The sequence below is a fragment of the Corvus brachyrhynchos genome, unplaced genomic scaffold, assembly GCF_000691975.1.
Source record: "Corvus brachyrhynchos isolate BGI_N302 unplaced genomic scaffold, ASM69197v1 scaffold142, whole genome shotgun sequence".
NCBI lineage: Eukaryota > Metazoa > Chordata > Aves > Passeriformes > Corvidae > Corvus > Corvus brachyrhynchos.
Genome location: NW_008237226.1, coordinates 1,119,165 through 1,139,735, shown reverse-complemented (window position 1 = coordinate 1,139,735; position 20,571 = coordinate 1,119,165). Strand labels below are relative to the sequence as shown.

The window sequence follows — 20,571 nt, the reverse complement described above, 5'->3', positions numbered from 1 at the left end:
TGTGACCCCATGGAGAGAGGAGCCCACACTGGAGCAGGTTTGCTGGCAGGACTTGTGACCCCATGAGACACCCATGCTGGAATAGCCTGTTCCTGAAGGACTGCACCCTGTGGAAGAGTCCCTCACTGGAACAGTTCTTGAAGACTGTCAGAAGGACTTATGCTGGAGATGCACATGGAGGACTGTCTCTGATGGAAAGGACTCCATGCTGGAGCAGGAGGAGAGTGTAAGGAATCCAGTCACAGTCATCTCACCACTGCAGGAAAAAGCACACCAAGTTTTTCATCTAAATAAGACAGGTGAAAAACACCAAAGGAAGTCTCATACCAAAATCTTTAGCAGGACACAAAGGAAAAGAAAAATACCACTTTTTTCATGACCAGAGAAGAAATCTATAGTAACGTTCAAAAGCCATCCACTCATCATGAATCTTCACCACAGATCCCTCACCTAGTGCAATCTAAACATGACTAGACCTTCACCCAGACTCAAACAGTCTTCCTGGAAAATCCTTGTGATCCAGTCTTTGTGGCAATGCAGGCAGTAGGACAGTAAGTGCTATACCATGGAAATAGTTGCAGTTTCAGCAGCACCAATCAGGAAAAATGAAAGGGTGCTGCCAAACGCTTCACGATCTAGATGGAAAATAAAACACTTTGGTTCATAAGAAAATGGATTTCGTCTTCCTCTCAGGCTATGAACTAGTTCTCTTATTGGTAATTCCAGATATGGAAGATTTTTAGAAACAGACATCAGTAAGTTTATCTCCAGCTGGAGCAGGTCTCCCTGGTTTGTTGTTAACCACTTGTGTTCCCTAAATCTCTATGTTGAAGTGTTTGTCTCTTTACAGAACTCTGTTCAGAACTGTCAAAATTAATTCCTAGGATATATGCTTGGGAAATTTTGTCCCTGCAGACTCTGTTCTCATATAGCTTCTACTAGATTATTTCAGTCAACTGAACAAAGTTTTCCATCCCTTTCAATTATTCATTTTTTTCCCAGAGATGTTATTTATACAGCAGTGTACACAGTGCTTTGCAGTAAGTAGGTATGTCAGGCAAAGAACAATGTCCTCTTGACAGCCTTTGCAGCACAAAGAAATTAATAAGGTACAGACCAAAACAGTAAGAGTAAGGAGGCAAGGTGACTGCAGTTCAAATATTTCGTGGAACAAAAGCAATGGTATGAATGTTTGAAAAAGCAAAAGTATTTGTCACATTCAGAAGGGTTTTTTCACTTCAAACATCTATAATGCAAGGATCCGTGTCTGAGCTAGTCACTGGAGGTTCCTTTCTGGTGAGAAACAAGTGTTTTAAGTGCTGAGATTCATCTAATTTAGACACCTTGAAAGGAATCATGCTTTATGTTCTACTTATCAAGCATTCCTCCATTGACTGAAACTTAGTCAAGCTGAGCAACTCAGATGAGGATAGCTATATTTAGTTAGATTATTCCAACCTACTATTCTAGCCACATGACAATATCTCTTTTAAGTCCTTTGTAAATGAAATTTCTGCTTGACAAAACTTCAAGCAGTGGTTCCCCATTCTTTTCCACTGTGGGGAGCTTTTTTTAAGTCCCCTATGCACAAACATTTTTTTCCTGGAGGTAATTGCTAGATTAGCTCAATTAAATCAGCTGTCTCATAGGCTGCACTCTAAATCAGATTTGGTTATAGAAGCCCGTTTTTTAAATGCTGTCTGCAGATATTTTTTCTTTTTGTTGTAAATAGATGCCGGGTAAGTGTGGTTTACAGCCCTGCCATGGAACAGGCTGAGTCAGAGCAAACTGGAGTTGACCTGACTTAGCCTTTTACGTGACTGGTCACAAACAAGAATGGAGTAACTAAAGGGAGGCAGAAACCTTTTAGCTGTGTCTGTAAGCTGCAGATTATTCCACGGTACCATGTCTTCAGCCTCCACTGCTCCCACTCCTGTTCAACGTGGCCACCCACTGGGCAGGGACAAAGCAGGCAGACATCCAGTGGGGTTTTGCCTGACACCCTGTGACTGCTGGAACTCCAACTGGAAACTCACACCTTTGAGGAAGGAAGTGGAGTGCAGCACAGAGAGCACAACTGCAGCCCAAGCTGAGCACCTTCAGGTCCCTGCAGCAGCAAGGAAAGCTGAGGTTGCTCAGAGCTTGGTCTCACATTTGAGGCTATAAACGTCATGGGAAAAAGTACTGAAAATTTTTTTTTCTTCTGCAAGTAGAAGAAGCCACTTGTGCTGTGGCACTGAGCAGCAATGAGACTGCAATGATTTGGTGCCAGTGAAGCCCATTGATCTGGAATGGAAAGTCCTGCTTCCCTTTAGCACTGCTAAACCTCAATCAGTCTCCTGTATGAGACATCCTTTGTTTTTCTATTTAATAATTTCAGTAACTCTGCAATATGAAACTTTCTCCATCCAATCCTTGTGTGTGGGAGGGTGTGAATATTTCCAGCTCATAGTAATGAATGCTTTGGCACAGGCGGTTGCAGCAGGCAGAGGCCTGCGAGCTCCGCTTTCCAAGCCAGACTCCAATATGCTTCTCGCTGCACCCCAGTGCTAATGCAATTAGCTTTGCTTTCCATGTGCACCATGGTGAGACAACACAGGCAGAGCAACGGATGAGTACTCAAAAAACTCTGTGCTTTTTTTACATACTAAAAAGTAAATCACGTTTCTTACATTAGACTCTTCAGTCTGAAAAGGGTGTCTAAAAATCTGAGACACTCATGAAAACAGAATGTCCCTCTGCAGTGGTTTGGTGGCACAGAAGAATGTACCTGATCAGCTCAAAGCTGGTCCCACCCTGGCAGAAGGAGGCAGCTACAGATGCTTCCTGCTCTCTTCCCCAGAAAACAAATTCTCTCTCAGCTGCATTCAGGAAGAGTTTGAATTCAATGTCTGTTTTCAATGTGCACATTGCCTTCCTTTTCAGTCCTGAAGCCAGGCTCCAGAGAAGACCTTGAGCAGCACAGACAGTATAAAACACTTCTGATTTGTCTTTTCTGTCGCTACCCTATGAATGCATTAACATTTTAGCATTTTTCTGTATTATGGCAACACAGAAGTGTTGATGCCATTTAAAATTGGTCCCAAGTAACTGATGAAGTGATTAGATGCTGCCATGGTATGTTAATTAGATGTGCAGCACAAAACCTGTCTATTTAGCCAATCATGGTATTTCTTCTAAAATGAAGCCATACATTTCAAACTTTAAATATATAGAATGAAAAATATGAATTAAGAGAAGAAAAAACCAAAATATCAGCTAATGAAAGGTATTGATAATAGATTATTATGCATACTTTAATCATGAAAAGCACATTGTTTTAAATAATACAGTACATTCTAAAGCCAAGTAGATGTAGATGCTAATTGTCTTCTCCATTACAGAGAGAGAGCTAATGCCAGAGATTTGAGGCAAATGGCACTTAACCTCCTGAACCCCAGATGAAGAGGGAGATAGATGTTTGCTTTTGATCATTCTGGTCTTTTCATTATCTGAATCAATAAATACCCCTTATATCTTTGAGTCATGTTTCTAATTAGTCAGCCTCTTGGGCCTGGTTTACAAAATAAAATATAAATCAACGCACATTTGTAAATTCCAACAAGCATGCTGGGCCAATGCCATCTCAATAAAATAATTAAAATGCCATCAGCCTGTTAACTTGCTCTCATCTCTGCCAAAATATATATACTGTCAAATGCCAACTCATTTGGAATGCTAAAGAGAAAGGTATTTTGAAGATACAATAGATGCAATAAATATAAGATATAAAATACTTAACTCTTGATATAATCAATTAAAGATTTACTTTCCTTTGTTAGTGCAAGGAACTGCATAAAGAGAACTAGCAATTAATGTTCTTGACTATGAAGATCACAGAATCACAGAATAGTTTGGGTTGGAAGAGACCTTTAAAGGTCATCAGTCTAACAGCCCCTGCAATGAGCAGGGGTATCTTCAACTAGATCGGGTTGCTCAGAATCCTGTCTACTGTAACCTTGAATGTTTCTAGGGCTGGGGTATCCACCAGCTCTCTGGGCAACCTGTTCCAGGGTCTCTCCACCCTCACTGTAAAAATGTCTACCTTAGATCTAATTAAAATCTATCCCCTTTCACTTTGAAACTGTTATAACTTGTCCTATCACAACAGGATCTGCTAAAAAGTTTGTCATCATCTTTCTTATAAGCTGTCTTTAGGTACATGGAGACGGCTGAAAGGTCTTCTCAAAGTCTTCTCTTCCCCAGGCCGAACAGCCCCAATTCTCTCAGTCTTTCCTCACAAGTCACATATATCATCCCTCTGATAATTTTTGTGGTCCTCCTGCGGGCCTGCTCCAACCCATCCATGTCCTTCCTGTGCTGGGCACTCCAGAGCTGGATGCAGTGTTCCAGATGGGGTCCCCCTCACCAGAGCAGAGCAGAGGGGCAGAATCCCCTCCCCTGCCCTGCTGCCCACACTGCTTTTGGTGCAGCCCAGGACACGTTTGGGTCTCTGGGCTGTGAGTGCACATGGCTGGGTCATGTCCAGCCTCATCCACCAGCAACCCCAGGTCCTTCCGGGCAGGGCTGCTCCACATCCCTTCATCCCCCAGTCTGTGTTGATACCAGACAGTTGCCCCAGTCCAGGTAGGTCAGATACCTATGATCCAGAAAATACTCAATGAAGCTTGCAATTAGCTTCTCTAAAAGGAAATGCATGCATTACAGAGTGAAATATATATGGTGACACATGGGGCTTGAGTTCTACAAAGACAACAGCCTGTAAGGGACCCCCCTCATTGGAGCATCCAGGAGACAAATTGATTAAGATGATTAATTTTCCCTTCTTGTGCTTACTGTTATGCCTCATGTGTACTAGGACAAATGTGTAAGGACAAATTATCAAAAACAGCCTCTGAAATCCCATCTGCCCCTCTCTGAATTCCCAGCTTTGTGTACACGCTCTCGCTTGCTGCTTCCAACAAAAGGCCAGATTCAATTCTCATCGGAACCAGTGAAGGAAGGGAGATAGAAAATAGCACATTTAAAGTGGAAGACAAATCCCTACAGCTCCAAATAGGTAAAAGAAGGGACTGGAATTTTCCCATAAAGAGTCCCCAGTGAACTAGTCAAGCAAGTGATGTATCACACATCAAGCATCAATTAATTGAATATCTCTAATTATGAGGCTCATTAGCAGTATGCAAGACTTGAGAAAGAATTCTTAAGGAAAGAAAAGTGGAAGATATGGAAACATGTAGGAAATAATATAGAAATACTTTTTTTTCCAGAATAGATAAAGCCAAACTGTCTTGATATTTTGGGGGGTTGTATGCTAATTGCTGGTGAAATGTCCTAAATTTCATTTACCTAAATTTAAGATAATCTACATATGGTGCCATATGAGGAATAGTTAAGCTGGAAGAGATCGTCCTTTGTGTAAGAATCATAGATTTGCTCAGAAACTGACTGCAATAGCAATGAGAAAAGGAAAAGGAAAGTTACTGGTGCAAATCCCAAAACACAAGTCTTAGGATGTAGCATGCTTAAAATTTTTGCTAATGGCACAGACACAACCAACCACGCACAAAATGATCTGGGTGCTTCTGACACCTGTGGCAGTGCAAGTGGCTCCAGCCACTCTGTCTCCTGAGGAGAACCCAGACAACCAGCTGTGGTGGTCAGCAACCCAAGATTAGCATGTAACTCCAGTCATGGTGAGAACCCACGAGTCCCTTTTTCTGCCTTTTGCATGTTTTCTCCCAATTGGTTAATGTTTTCCCCTCCCTGTTTTATGTATGAAGTTGTGTATATCCATTTCCCTTCTTTAATATGTATCAGTTCTACAAAGTTCTTTGTTCCTTGACGCCCCATTGGATCCCTAAGTCCCTCCTATGTGTTGTTCTCATTGGTTCCCATTGTCAACCCTGCCTACTTGCCCCTATCCCATTGGCTGTGATCCCTCTCCCCGCCTATCTTGTACCCAGTATAAAATCCCTGGACCCTCCTACCAATTGGTGTCTATGTTCCTGTCTTTTCACCGGGTAAACCTGCATGGAACACATACAGAGAGTCCCCTCTCTTTACTTCTTTGCCTCTGCTACTGCGCACTTACTCGACCAGCTTAGAGGGAAGCTCCCTCGGGTGAGGAGCTCAGCTCCATCTGCCTGCTTCACTTGTGGGTGTGTGACTGCCGTGGCATGGACGGGACCATGGCTAGAGCTCCAGGTGCCTTTTAAGCTAGCATGCAGCTCCCCATCAGACACCCAACTGGGAAATACCAACATCATGATGAGGATTCAAAACAGCACAAAGAAAAAATCAAATTACTTAGAGACACGGAGGAGAGGAACAAAATAGTAATACAATTGGCACTAAAGGTTTATCAGGATTTGGTGGGAAAGGGCAAAGAATATTTGTTTTGGCTACACCAAGATAGCAGTCTAAATTCTGTAGTAAATTTTTAGCAATCATCACCCACATCTTTTCTCATCACTATTAACTTTTAAATCAAAGTGATAGAAAATGCTCAGCAGAGCACTGTCTGTTGTTCTGTCCTGAGTTGCATCAGGATCAGAAGCTGACTCCCTTCCTGGGTTGGGGCAGCTTCCCTATTCTAAGGGTAGGCTGCAGGAGCTGTAGGAAACACTGGGAGGGGAGAAGGTGCTGGTGCTCTCATGGCAAGCAGGACTGCGTGGGCTACCGAGCTGCTTCCAGTGAGAACTGAAGGTTGATACTTCTTAAACACAGCCTGAATGTTCAGTGAGCTTTCTTTTTGGCAGACTTTCTTTTTTTTTTTTTTTGGCAAACTGTTCTCCTCTCTGCAGTAATGCTTCAGCTTTGATCTGAAAGCCCTAGGGCCCGAGAGCTGGGAGGAAGGATTTGGGCAGTGCTCACATCAAAAGCCCCTTCCCTCTCAGAACACTTTCAGCACCAGTTCCCGGTGGGATTACTGGGTCACCTCCCCAGCATGCACTGCAATGGGGAATGAAGGGGACGAAGAGGGACGTGGTCTTGCTGGATGTCATGCTTGCTTTGACAGTGCTCTGTAATTCCAAATGGGTGGTTTTGGACACAGAGACTCACAAAGGGTTTTAGGTGCTGGTTTGCAATCAACTTTAAAGAAGAATTGAAGTAGTGACTACCAATGAAATAATGCAGAATTACACTGGAAGCAAAAGACTGGAGAGTTGGGACAGAAGCTCCAATTTTGTTCATGCTGATGACCAAGGAATCAGAGACTGCATGGCTACATTTTGTCACCCCACCATAAAGGTCTATGGGACACAATATAACAGTTGCTGTTTGGAAGACACATAGGTGAGGATGTGCTTGAAAAGTAGCATCCTGTATTTGGACAGCCCCAACCTGAGCAACACCCCAATGTGGAAGTCCCTCTGTCAATATGTTATGTATATCAACTTAGTTTACACGCACTAATTCCGCTTTAAGAAGCGTAAGAATTTCTAACCATTTATTCCTTTGCAGAAAACATTGTTTTGTAAGCACACTAAGAGCAAGAGTACAGTAATGGGTTTCTAGATCCTTGGCCTTTTGCAGACTGTTTGCGATGAACACCTCAATACCTGAGGGAGTGACAATATAATCATATTTATAAATAATAGAAAGGACTCTGCTTTGCTTTGCTGTTCTCCTGCTCCAAACTTAAGGAAAGACGCAGAGAAGCAGAGGAATGCAAATTACATCTGTTTCCAACTCTGTGGCCTTATAACACTTCATAAACAGACAAAGCAGAGATATCACCCACTCATTACAGGAAAAGGAAGGCAGTATATTCCTTAATGACTGAGTAACCACTGTGCTTCGTTGCCTTCAAAGACCATAACATTCAGGAGAACTAGTGAAATTTAGAGCAAGAAAAATCTTTGAAGCCCCTGGAGCTTGAGGGAACTCAGCCTTCTGTAGGAATAGGCACAAGAGGGTGGAGAGGGCATAGAAGGATTTTGCCTCTCTTATGTTTACCCATCTGCCAGGTTTCTACTTTGATCTTGGTTTTCTTACTTGTAAAGTACTAGGATGTGATTTTAAAGGCCTGTGATTTACTCTGCTGCAATTTTCAGCAAGTAAGAATGATTGTATTTATTTGATAATTATCATTATTTACGACAATAATTTCAAAGACTAATTGCTCACAGTATCACAGAAAAAAATAGGTTGGAAAAGACCTTTGAGATCATCAAGTCCAACCTATGACCCAACACCACTATGTCAAATAGACCATGGCACTGAGTGCCACATCTAATCTTTTCTTAAACACCTCCAGGGACAGTGACTCCACCGCTTCCCTGGGGAGCCCATTCCAATGCCCAATCACCCTTTCTGTGAAGAGCTTGTTCCTAATGTCTGACTTAAATTTCCCCTGGTGCAGCTTAAGGCTGTGTCCTCTTGTCCTGTCACTGGTTGCCTGGGAGAAGAGACCGATCCCCACCTGGCTACAACCTCATTTCACAGAGTTGTAGAGAGTGATAAGGTCTCCCCTGAGCCTTCTCCTCTCCAGGCTACTCTTAACATAATTTTTTAAAATAATTTTCAAAAGCTGGAGGCTGCTGATGTTATAAGAACAGAGTAGAAACAAAAGACCCCCAGTCTATTTTTTTTACAATTCTTCTCCTGAGCAACCTCAACCAGCACCAATGACCACCCTGCTGACTTCCTGAGGATAAGAAGGAACCTCAAGTGTCATCTGAGTTGTACCTCTCATTTGTAAGACTGGTAGAGGGGCTTACATCATCAGTTGCACGGCAGTGATAACTACTAGGTTGAAAAAAAACATGAGACCTTTAGCAGGGGGGGTTCCGGGTGCAGGTCCCCGCATATTAAGAACGTACCACTGGGGAGGCGTTTCGGGGCTTGACCCGTGAGGTTGATTCGGTGGTACATTGCTTCGGACTCGTGGTTTCTCAGAAACCAGGCTGCAAGAGGGTCAACAGTGGCCCAAAGGCGCTTATTAACATTGAATTGGCTGGTAGTGGGAGGCTTGAATGTCATGTACCCATCCCCAGTTTGGTTTGTGGAACCCAGTAGATCTAACTCTTCTGGTGTCCCCATGGTGACATTGATGCTTTTCAAGAATGCACCTTGCCAGCAGGCATGCTGCTGCGCAGGCTTGAGTCCAATCAGCCCTGAACAGTTGTCATTGTTTGTGGCGTTCCCTATCAGTGAGCTGTTGTCTAGCATCCCTCAGAAGTCTTGCGGGTTAAAATACGGGACCCCGATTAAACAGGTGTGAAATGGGTCCCCTGGCGTGGCCAGGCTCAGACACATGGAGTCTTGCCCCGTTAAATCAGCTAGGGTGGCCCACATGTTTTGTCTCTTTTGGATTGCTGTTAACATTGCATGGGACCCGGTTAGGATGCTTATGAGAAGCAAACCTCTCAGAATGTTTGCAGGTCCAGCTCTGCTTTGTGAGTTCCCAGCACTCAGGGATCACCACATGCTGCCACGGGACACAAACCTGTGTGCTACTCTCTCATCCTAACACTGTCACACTCCGTACTGCCTTCACTCGATCTAAATGGGCAGACAGCTGATCGAAAATGTCCGCCAATGCCCTTGTCTCAAGACAGTCAAAAAACAATTCCCCACTCTACCTCTGTGTCTGGTGCTATACCCAAGAATTTACGCAACTCCCCTTCTTGGTTCCGCCTTCGATCACGGTCCTAACAAGGCAGGCATGTATACCACCCGCCTTCTAACGTTAGCTCCCAGAGCAGGAACTGTGAAGGGGTTAACAACAATTGTATGATGCTGATGCAATCATTAGGATACAGGACATCTGGCACTGGGTCAGTCCTCACCGTCGGGGCTGATGGAGGCAATGGCTGCACCCCCCCTCGCGGGAAGGGAGGGGCCGTAGGCACTGTGCCTGGTTCTCCCGACGGGAATGTAGGAGTTCTGGTGGCTGTCTTGACCGGTGGGGCCATGGGATGCCACAGTGCTGATGTGGTTCCACAAGCCTTAGATTCCAGCACGTCCTGACGTGTAGACAATTCAGCAAGTTTCTTGATTACTTCATGCATCATCTCTTGGTGGTTCTCCTCCTCTTGGGGCTGACCCCTGGCTGGCTCTGTTTCTGCGGGCGACAAAGCTGTGGAGGCTGCTTTGCTGTCAGACGATGATCCGCTGTCTGGCAGAGGGGGGTGGCACGCCACCGCTTTCGGCCAGGAGCTAGGACCGCTTTTTTCTCCTCTGCTCGCCTGCACCCCACCCCCAGGGTCGGGAGCCTGTGCTTCCGCCTTTGCAGCCATTTCTCCCTCAGACGTCGAGGGGTAACTTCCTTTCCCGCCGCGTCTAGCAACTCCCACAGGGACCGTATGGGTGCTGCTGTTCCCTTAATCTGTGTGCCCGCGGTCAGCCCGAAGAATCGCGCAGCCCTGGACTCTGCCCTGGTCTCCGGCCGCCGCTTTGTAAGACCCCCATCACCTTCCTTCCCAGAGCCACTAATCCCTAAAGCTTCCATGGCTGCCACGGCCACTGTCCTCTCTGCTTTCATCTCTGTGAGAGTGTTAGTCACTGCCCTCCAAGTTAATCCAAGAGCTTTAGCTTCTTTACCTTCTTTTCCACCCTCAATCGTGGACAGCCACAGTTCGTTCCCAACTTCCCACCATGCTTCGGTCAAAAACAAAAGCGAAGTGTATTTCAAAAATCCGTGTTCCCAGGCCCATGTAATGAGGGCATTAAGATCACGATCCTTTATAGTCTCGCCTCTCTTAGAGAGGATACTGGCTAGGAGGCAAGTCCCTGCCTCGTACTCCATAGCTTCTTACCTGTGGGGACTCACTTGGCCGCGCGAGCTCCGGTCTCCAGCGTCACTCCGCTTTGAGACCCTTCCCGCATCCAGCTCCCACAGGCTCCAGCACCGATAACAGGATGATTTGGAGTCTTACTGCATTTAAGCAAACCTGCATGTAGCAAAAATCACTCAGGTCCCTGTTCGGGCACCAGGTTTAGCAGGGGGGGGGTCTGAGCGCAGGGGAGCCGGCCAAAGTCATGATACGAACACCAATATGATTTGAGCATCGTGCTTCCTTTATTGTTTACTTACACTCACTTATATCTACTTTACAAAGCTTCACGCCCTATTCCCGCGGGACAGCCTCTATTCAGCGGGGGAGCTGACCAGCGTGTAACTTTTCCCAAGGCTGTTCAAGGCTGCCCACTGCCAGGTGTCTTTCTGGCCTATCTGCAGCCTTAGGCCCCTTCAGGGGTTCTTCTGCAGCAGCCCTGGGTTGCCCAAACTCTCCTGGGCTATCATATGCCCCTGTTCCACAAGGAATCCCTCTACAGAGACCATGTAAAACTGACAAGAGAATAAGCTCTCTACAGAAGAAGGATGGGTTACAAAATATTCTATGTCAGTGTTTAACTGAACATATTCAGCCAGAAGAAATAGAGAAATTAGGCAGCAAGGCTAAATTTATATTTAGTTTTACACTGGTGATAAATACAGATTTAAATGAATATCAAATACAAGAAACACACAAAACAATTGTATTTCTTCTTAAGAAGAGGCTGTGTTCTGGTCTTTTGCCTAATAGAGGATGCTGGGCAGAGACTGTAGGCCACTCCTGCTTGGGGGAATATCATGAAATGCCAAATTTAAAAAATCACAGGCCATATAAGGAGTACAAAATCCTTATCCCATGGCTGTAGTTGCATATGCAGTTTTCTTTCACTGTAGGCACAATATTAGCAGTACTGTTGTGCAAGTCTTTTGTATTTTGTTCCTAGATAGCTCAGTCTATCTTGGAGCCAAGTTTTGTGAAATAGTAAAATCACATTCCATTAAACAACTCTATTTTTAAGCTGTGATTAGGCTTTATAGCAACAAGCAAACAAGAATCTGATTTAAAAACAAATATACTAAGTGCAAAATACAAAAAAAAAAAGGCACACATATACATCTTAGGATCTTAGGAATTTATTTAGGGTTTGGTTTTGTTGTTGTCTTGTTTTGGGGTTCTTTTGGTTTGGTTGGTTTTTTGGCTTAAGTACCTCAGGTGCTCAAGTCTCTGGAAAACTACCCTAGCTACTGAATTTTTTGTAATGTGTAGAAGTGAAGCAGACGGAAGTGAGATGAAAGGACGGAGTTTAGGTAGGGAGGTGGTGAGAGCACTGTAAACACTTGGAAAGATTTCTTATAAGTTAATAAAAGTTTTGTTAAATGGCTACCAAAGCACTCCTGTCACACCCCAGGTGGATCATCAGCTCTGCAAGGGCACAGTGAGTACAGAGGGACCGCACATTAAGGACAGCACTTCTGCCTACATGCACACAGCCGGGGCTGTAACTCTGCTGGAGGGAACAGAGAGCTGCTGGCCATGATGTTCAAGCACGACAGCACATGTAGACATTGAAGCTCAGCCTCTCCTCTGCTCCTCTTTCTCACAGATGTAAAAAGCCTGGAGCCCCTTCTGCTCATCACACAGGGAGACCCCAAGACATCAAGGCCAATGTCAGCTACAGGCCTGGTCCTAAAACATTTTCCCTTGAGACCAGCTTTGTAGATTTTCTTGTAAATACTTTATTCCTAGAGGCTAAATTTCCACCATTTGCCTCCAACTGAACAGCAGACCCATAGCATATCATAAAATACATGTTTCATTGCTCAGCAGATGCAGATAATGGCACAGATTTCTCAGATTAGGCTGGAGAAATTCTTTGATACTTCAAAATAATTAAAAATGATCTGGCATGCAAATGTCAAAATGGAAGAAATTTAGCAGAAAATGGAGGAGAAATGGCCAGATCTTCCTATTATCACTTGCTGTACATCTCACAAGACAGCTGATTCCCAGCTCTGTATGGGTTCCAGCATTCAGTGATTTATTGGGTAATTCAGCATTTGCCAGTATGTCTTGTGCTAATTAAATGCATCGCACTCTATTCAGAAATGTCACAATTGATTTGTCTTTTGCAAGCACTGACTTTATTTCAATCTTCTAAAAAAGATTTTATGAGCCCCAGATAACTTATCCTGGCACATTCATCTCCCAGGGCAGCTTCCGCATCTGAGGGCAGTATGGGAAGAAACCAACAGTGAACAGCCAATACAAATGTCTTCTTCGGACAGCTTATTTATCTCATATATGCTGTATATCCAGGAGTGTGTAGCCTATATGGTGAAATTACAAGCTGGTCCATTAATGTACAAAAACACTTAAACATGACAGAAGTTAATATACTGTATTGGCAGGCTTTATTGGCTGATAGACTGAGCCAAAGAGCCATGAGACTGAAAACACTGTAATCTGTAACAAGGTGTTTATTTACAAGTGGTTTTGTGACTGAATTTGGCTATTAACTAAATTGCGTCAAGAGGAAACGAGCATAAAATAACTCACTCTAAATATAAGATGCCAAAGCATGCTTAGTATAATATTCAGAACCTGAGGACAATTCTGTCATTTTAATTCAGTGCTTTTCCCCACACGCTATGCATAACTGAGTGCTGAGGGTGAATTACAGCTTTTGCGACTCAGCCATGGAGAACACATTTACAGTGTACAGTAGAAAACTGCTTTGTTCTGAGAAAGTACAATTCCTCACATGGAATTGTGGTTGCAACTTAATCGGAATTGAAAATCTGTGATGCAAGACAAGAAAGGCCACTTTTCATGTGACACAGAGGAAAATAATTACCTGTTTTAAGGCAGGGAATGATTAGTCAGAGAGCCAGCAGCAGGATCAATGCAAATATTTTGAGTGTTTTAGTATAAACCAGTAATTTTCTATTACTACTATCCTAGACCCTTTGCAGATTAGATTATTCTGTGACAGAAATTGTTGCAGGGAGGGAACTTGCTGCCTTGACAAGAAACTTTACGGAATAGGCTTGAATCAGTTAAACACAGTTTGAATTTGTCATTTGTCACATTAGCAACTGAGTGTTGCATTTGTAGCAGTTTGGTGTAAAGCAGAGGGAGGACACTGTGTCTATTTTTTGCTGCACAGGCTTCTGCTGCTGGGCCCCAACCAAGGATGCCTCCTATAAGTGGCTGTCTGAGATATTGCAGCAGTGGTGACATTTAACTGGAAGACAGTGATTCACACAATTTACTCCCTGGTGACAGACGGTGACTCTTTACACGCTGTCTGAAGAAAAGCCATGGCCATGAACATGGTTATTTGGCTATGGCTGTTCATCTTGCCAGAGCATGGGTGAGTGTGGAGTACAACTGGACTGTTGGTTCGAGGTTGCTGTTCATTCGTACACCTTTGTTGTCTCCTCTTCGCTGATTTGTATGTGAAAGTGAGAAAACACAGTATGTGAACCGGAATAGGAAGGTCTTGGGTCCTTTATTCTGCAACTTCAGGCAGACATACTACACACTTCTTCTCATAAACTCATCATGTTCAGGCTGCTGAAATTACCTCTTAGTGAGGCTGTTCCAGAATCTCACCAACAATTAGAAACACTTTTCTCCTGATTTCCATCTTAAAATATGTATTTATTTGTTCTGTGCTTATATGATTCTTCTGCTTAAATATCTCTTCTTATTCTGACTACATATGTCCTTTATGCATTTATAGAGCAGAGCACTATCATATGCTCTCCCAGTTTCCACCCAACCAGTCTGCTAAGCTGTACCAACCAACTGTTTTAACATCTATTCCTCTGGTCATCCTCACTCCCTGCACCAATTCTAATTTTATTTAATGTTTCTAGCACACAGAGAGCCAGAATTATTTCAAATAATCTATATTGTACAATGACTTTTATACTTTCCTTTTTTTCTGATTATGCTCCATATGCTATGTTAGTACCAAATCTGATTCTTTCACAATTGCATGATAATTATTGCTTACAGGGATTCTCTCATTGAGTAACATACTTTGATTTTCTTCTCCTTTTTCATTTCAAACCTATGAATTCCTAGTTTACATGAAAAGATTGTATCACTCTTCCTTAAGTGCAACTACATTTTACCCAATTTTCTATTACCTAATCTATTTTAATCCTTTGGTTATCCAGTTCTTCATAATATTCTGATTTGTTGCTCTCTTCTGGTGCAACAATTCTATTTTCTATGTGCAGAATGTATTTCATATAGAACCCCACAAATATACTGTTTACATGATGGAGGGGAAGATTACACACCAAACATCTTTGCTACAACCGTTTTAGTATTGCTTTATTTTCCCATGTTACTGACAAAGACGGTGTCATGGAAGTAGCTGTACCTTCACTACTAAAAGGAGCATCTGCTTCTGTAATAAAAGGGTAGGCATTTGTCTCTAGAAGTATTTTAGGATACCATTACTGCAAAAGGCTGAGACAGCTCACAGGAAAGCAATATTTTCAAACCCACAGTTTTTCATAACTGACTGTTGGAAAGTAAGAATTAGTAGTTCACCAAAACTGGTATTTTAGAGAACTGAGATGAAGGAACAAATCTGGTTAATGAAGAGGATCATATCACATATGGAAACTTAGCTGATTAGTAGTGTCATGGAATATGCTTCTATTTCATCAGGAAAACTTTCTGGCGATGCAGAAAGCTCAAATCTAACACAGTATCTGGTGTTCTGATAAGTTTTGCTTTCAGCTGCAATTGCCAATCCACTCTTTCAAGTCACCATCTGTAGGTCATGCAGGGTACTCCAGAGCAGTCACTGCTCATTTGCCAATGCAAGAAGTCATGGACCACTTACACCGTTGTATCTTCCAACACAAATTTTCACCATCAGGAATCATGTTTTTGGAAAGGGCCTCCAAATTCACAAATTGAGTTTAGCATCCCACCTGTTGTGTTGGTAAGTCTTCATAAAACTTTTGCAAATCAGGTAGTGGCAGAGATGTGGTTGAGTGAGATGGCTAAGGATTGATACCCCTCCCCTGCTGTATATGCAGTAGTGAAGGTCGTGTTTAAATGGGGTCTCCCTGCATGTGTAGTGGAGACACTGACAACAGCATCACTTCTTGGTCTGCCCACGGCACAGGTCAGCACTTGCAGGGGAGGGACTGCTGGAGTCTTTGTCAGTCTCTGAAGAAAGAACACCCTCACACACTGCTGTGTAAAACTTCTCTCATTTCTTCTAAACTTAACTTCCATCTGTAGTGCATTGCATAGTGGGTGGGGAAAAAAGGGGTGCAGACCGATTAAATGTTCTAATTGGAAGTTAGAGTGAAAATGTACAATTAGTGCCTGGAAGATAGAAACAATGAATCTCGATTTCCTTGAGCACTTTCTAATGGGACAGTTGCTAATGCAGCTGCTTTTTCTTCTATGCATGCAAAACTGATGCACTTCTTTGCAAATATTTCCCATTCTCTTTCCTGCCAGTTCACTCCCATTTGTGTCATTGGCAAAACTCCCACTGATCATGCAGGCAGAATGATCAATGCCTTCTATACCTGGATGTTTGTCTTCCTTTTTAGGACATATTTGATTGTTTTTCTTCTTACTAGCTCACTTGTTCTACCTATGTGGGCTTCCCTTCATGGCACTGTCACAAATAAAGATGGTGATTTAATAGAGGTGAGCAAAATTTTGCCTCTGAGTCTTTCTAGGTGGTAAGACCAGAAAAGGAGATAGCTAAACAGGCCATAGTGTGCATTTCTACTTGTATTTAGATTAAGAACTATGTAGAAAGATCTTGGTAGATAGGAAAGCCTAGTTGCTGACTTGTAGGGCTCATGAATCAAACACAAGCCTTTTCTTAGACCCCCAGCATACAAATGCACCACAGACAATTTCTATGTTAGAGCACTCCAGAGGTCCGCAAACCCATCACTGCTAGTTCAAGTCCTGGGAGATGCCTGTCTTTCCTTCCTGGCTATGTCATTCCTCTCCTCTGCCTTGGAGAGGTCATAGCATGCTATTTCAGGCAGTACAGGTATGTTTCTCTTCTCTTCCTTCCCACACCATTTACCCTTCTCAGCCAGGAAATGAACTACATTTTCTCTATTCCTGCATCTTCTTTTCATATTCCCTCTCTCTGTCATGTCCCAATAGCTCCACTCCTTAGTGCGGCTCCCCAGGGTGGGTTACAATGTGCCATCCTGAGTGCATTTCTTTCTAAGAGTGTCAGTTTTCACTGGATGAGAGGCAAACACTGAGGACAGAGAAGGATTCTCTCTAGGACTGTGCAGAACTGTTCCGCCCTTATTTTTATTTAGACTTCTGTCAAATAAAAGCAAGCATTCACTGTCTGAGCTGTGTCCTCCCACTATGGCAACAAACACAGGTCTTAGAGAGGGGAAGGGAAAACAGGTTATGAGAAATCATGTACACAGGACAACGGCCCTGAGCCTGCCTTTCTGGCTCCTTGAGCCACCCCAGCTCCGAGGAGCCGCTGCGGGCTCCCACGTGGCGCGGCGCTCTCAGCCCCCGCTCCGCCGTCCACGCAGCGACGGCGCCAGTGCCAGGGAGCCTCCCGCGCCAGCTGAGTCACAACGCTCCCCACGAACACAACCAAGCAGCCCGCTTGCCCCGGCACTACTGAGCTCCTTCGTAATCCTCATCTTCCCCAGAGCTTCCGAGGAGAAAGCCAAAAGAGCCTTCTCCTCTCAGTCATTCTTGGAAGACGGGCATTTGTCCCGCAGAAGCAAGAAGGCTATGTTTCTTTTATTTGCAATTAAAATAGGGTTCTTAAGCACCACATTTTAATGCAGAAGCAAAATAAACAATAAATCAACAAAAGCATAGCTTGTTAGTTGAGAGAAAACTGCTACATTCTGCCTTTGCTGCTCGCTTTCTGGAATATGAAAGACTCCAGTCAGTTGCTGTGTGCCAAGGATTCAAATAAAAAATACATACATAAAAACAGACAGTTACTTCTAGCAGAAAGCCAGGATTCGTGCTTGATAGGCTCTAGAATAGATATTACTCACTAGTTGCATCTGCTGAAAGTCTGGATCGTTCCCTGGAATATGTCATCTTAACTCCAAGCCACAAACTGAACCAAGGGGCTTCTCAGGGACTGTGAGCTCATATCTGCTGTAAGGGTGAAGATGGCCACAGGTGCTCGGGACAGCTGAGACAGCCGTGTGCAGCTAGAACACTGAAAAATATTAGTCCTACTGCCAGAAAACTGCCAGCAATAGAATGACTTGTCCTTCTGGTGTACAGACAATCACTCAGTTTATTTAAATTAGCTGTACACATCTAAATGAGCTGCACTTGGCCACATCTGACTTCCCAATCAGTTTGCAGCATGAGAAATTACATGTGGAAAACTGCGAGTGGGTGGCTTATCCTGGGCAAGGGCGAGAGTTGTTTCAAGTGGCCTCAAAAAGCACTGAGTAAACTTGCCATTTCCCTGAACCCTACGCATGTTTCCCCATTCAGTTCTTCTTCTGTCTGTCATTCTTTTGGTGGTAGAAATGCTCCATACCAGATTTCTGCACCTGTTACTCTCCTAAAACACTAGAAATACCTTCCCTTGCTATGAGTGTGACTGTTCACAGTGACAGGAGTCTGCAGAGTCTCAACCTTGGTTAAAAAACACCCACTGTAATTGATAGATGAGGTGATTAACACCAGAAACACTACCCCAGGAAGGGGAAAAAGCAGCTAAATGCTGACAAAATCCTGCCGTCAAATGGCAACCAAGTTGCAGAATATGAGTCTTACCTGTTAATCGCTGTGATTTGCTTCTGAGACAGCTGAAGGTCAGCAAGAAAAAAAATTATTTTTGTTCAGTGGAAAATAAAAGCCCTTCTGGGGTGTAACAAAGAAAATTCTTTTGATTACTCACCTGGGCAAGGTCAGACTTAAATCTCATAATTTTATTTGGAAAAGACTCCTAATGAAGGAAGGATGTTTAGGCAAGTGGGAAAACAAATCCCTCTTTAGGATTCCTGTGATTTAAACTTGAGTGAGAACTAACCTTTGAAGTCTGGGCAGCAGGAAGTAGAAAAGGCACTGACAAGTAAGACATTTGTTTCTGCCTGACTTATTGTGCTGACTCTTGCAGGGAGCATGGTGACAAGCAGGAAAGACAGAACAGGTGGTCAGATGTTGCCTAGGAATAAAAACAAAATGCTTTTTGAAGAAAGCACAGGGAAATGAGTCAAACAGAAATAAAAGGAAGGTTAAGAAAACAGATCACAAACAAAAATTTAAAAAAAGACCACCAAAACCACTAATGATTAAGAAGAGGGGAAATACCAACAAAATGGGAAAGGACCTACTTACAAATTTACCTGTGGTCCAAGAGAAGAAAATAACTGGACTTTTAGTAGAAGCTGCTCACTCAAGCCATCCATAGGTAAAAGAAGTATCAAGATAGGTCTGTGTAACTTGCCACATCCTCAACTGCCTTCAGGAAATCAGTACATGTCAACTGAAATGACACTAATGGAGCTCCTGGCCCAAAGATTTCAAATGTTTGTGATTAGCTGGCTGTCGATAGATGTGTAACTGAAGTAAAATCCTTCCTTAAGTGAAGCTGCAAGTGCATCATCAAACACAAATCACAATGAAACCCAAAAAGTGGAGGACTTGTCTATGCTGACTCAGTGATGTTTGAGAGATCCAAATTGCTCATGGAGTTTTTCAGATTGGACGGAAAAAATATTTACACTCTGAACTTGAGAAGCCTTATAGCTTTGAGTGTAAGCAATACTTACATGAAGCTGGACCAGATGATCATCTCCACTTGAATGGTGGGATTATGGTGACAAATAGTCACATCTGCAGAGTCCCTTGCTTCTGTTATCACTATGCATGCTCAAATGTCTCTCAGCAATGAAATTGCAACTTTACATTTGAAAAGCCTTTTTAGAAGGAAAGTAATATGGCATGTGGGAGGTCAGGCAACATATCCAGCAAACGAATCCTCCTGCTCTTATTGGAGGGCAAATGGTGAAATATGACAATAAGCAAGAAAGTTGCAGTGGGAAAGGTGAGGGTTGATCAAGCACATTGATTTTGGGGACACTTAGAAACAAATCTGACCTGATGTAAAGCTCCTGTAAAGATTCTGCCAAAGCAGAGTCATTAAATGTGACTTCATCGCCAGTCAATGTTGCCCATTCAGTATTGCTCACAGTGTTAACAACAATTACTTTTCCTCAATACAGAAAATCTAACAAAAGTCTGTTAATGAGGAGAGTGAAATAATCTTCTCTCATTGCTAGTCCTCTTGCAGATGCAGATGAACCTATATGTTGGTGAGAACATGGGCTGGCAGGCAGTCTGCAACACATGAGAACTTCATGTAATCAGCTCTGCATGTGTCTTGGTTTGAAAGACAGGTGTCTGCTAAGGAAGGCAGGAGCCCCCCTTGGAAAGGCAGATGCAACCCCCCTTCCCTCCGAGTTATTATAATTTTGAAATCAAGGGGCTTTTAGGCAAAGATCTGGAAAATAGGAATAACAGTTCTTTACTATTATATACCTATATGTGTATAACCAGTCAAACAAACAACAATAACCATGGCAGTAACAGCAAACAATCACAGACCCAGTCCCAGCCTTCTCGGCTGTCAGGCTATTTCCCCTCGGGTGCAGTTCCGCTCGCAGCCGGCAGGGGCGCTGGCGGCTCCCGGTGAGCAGGGCAGGTGCGATGGTTCCCCCGCGGCTGCAGGGGGCGCTCCGGAGCGAGCTCGGGAAACACGCGGCAC

At 43.5% G+C, this 20,571-nt stretch overlaps 1 protein-coding gene across 1 annotated transcript in view; it reads right to left on the bottom strand.

The window, feature by feature from the left end:
* Positions 1-9,048, bottom strand: part of FAM188A (family with sequence similarity 188 member A) — a 175,537-nt gene extending 166,489 nt beyond the window's left edge. Inside the window, exon 1 of the mRNA XM_017729169.1 lies at positions 8,829-9,048. Within this exon, the coding sequence (XP_017584658.1) occupies positions 8,829-9,048 (220 nt within the window). The remainder of the gene's footprint in view (positions 1-8,828) is intronic.
* Between the last annotated feature and the right edge of the window lie 11,523 nt (positions 9,049-20,571).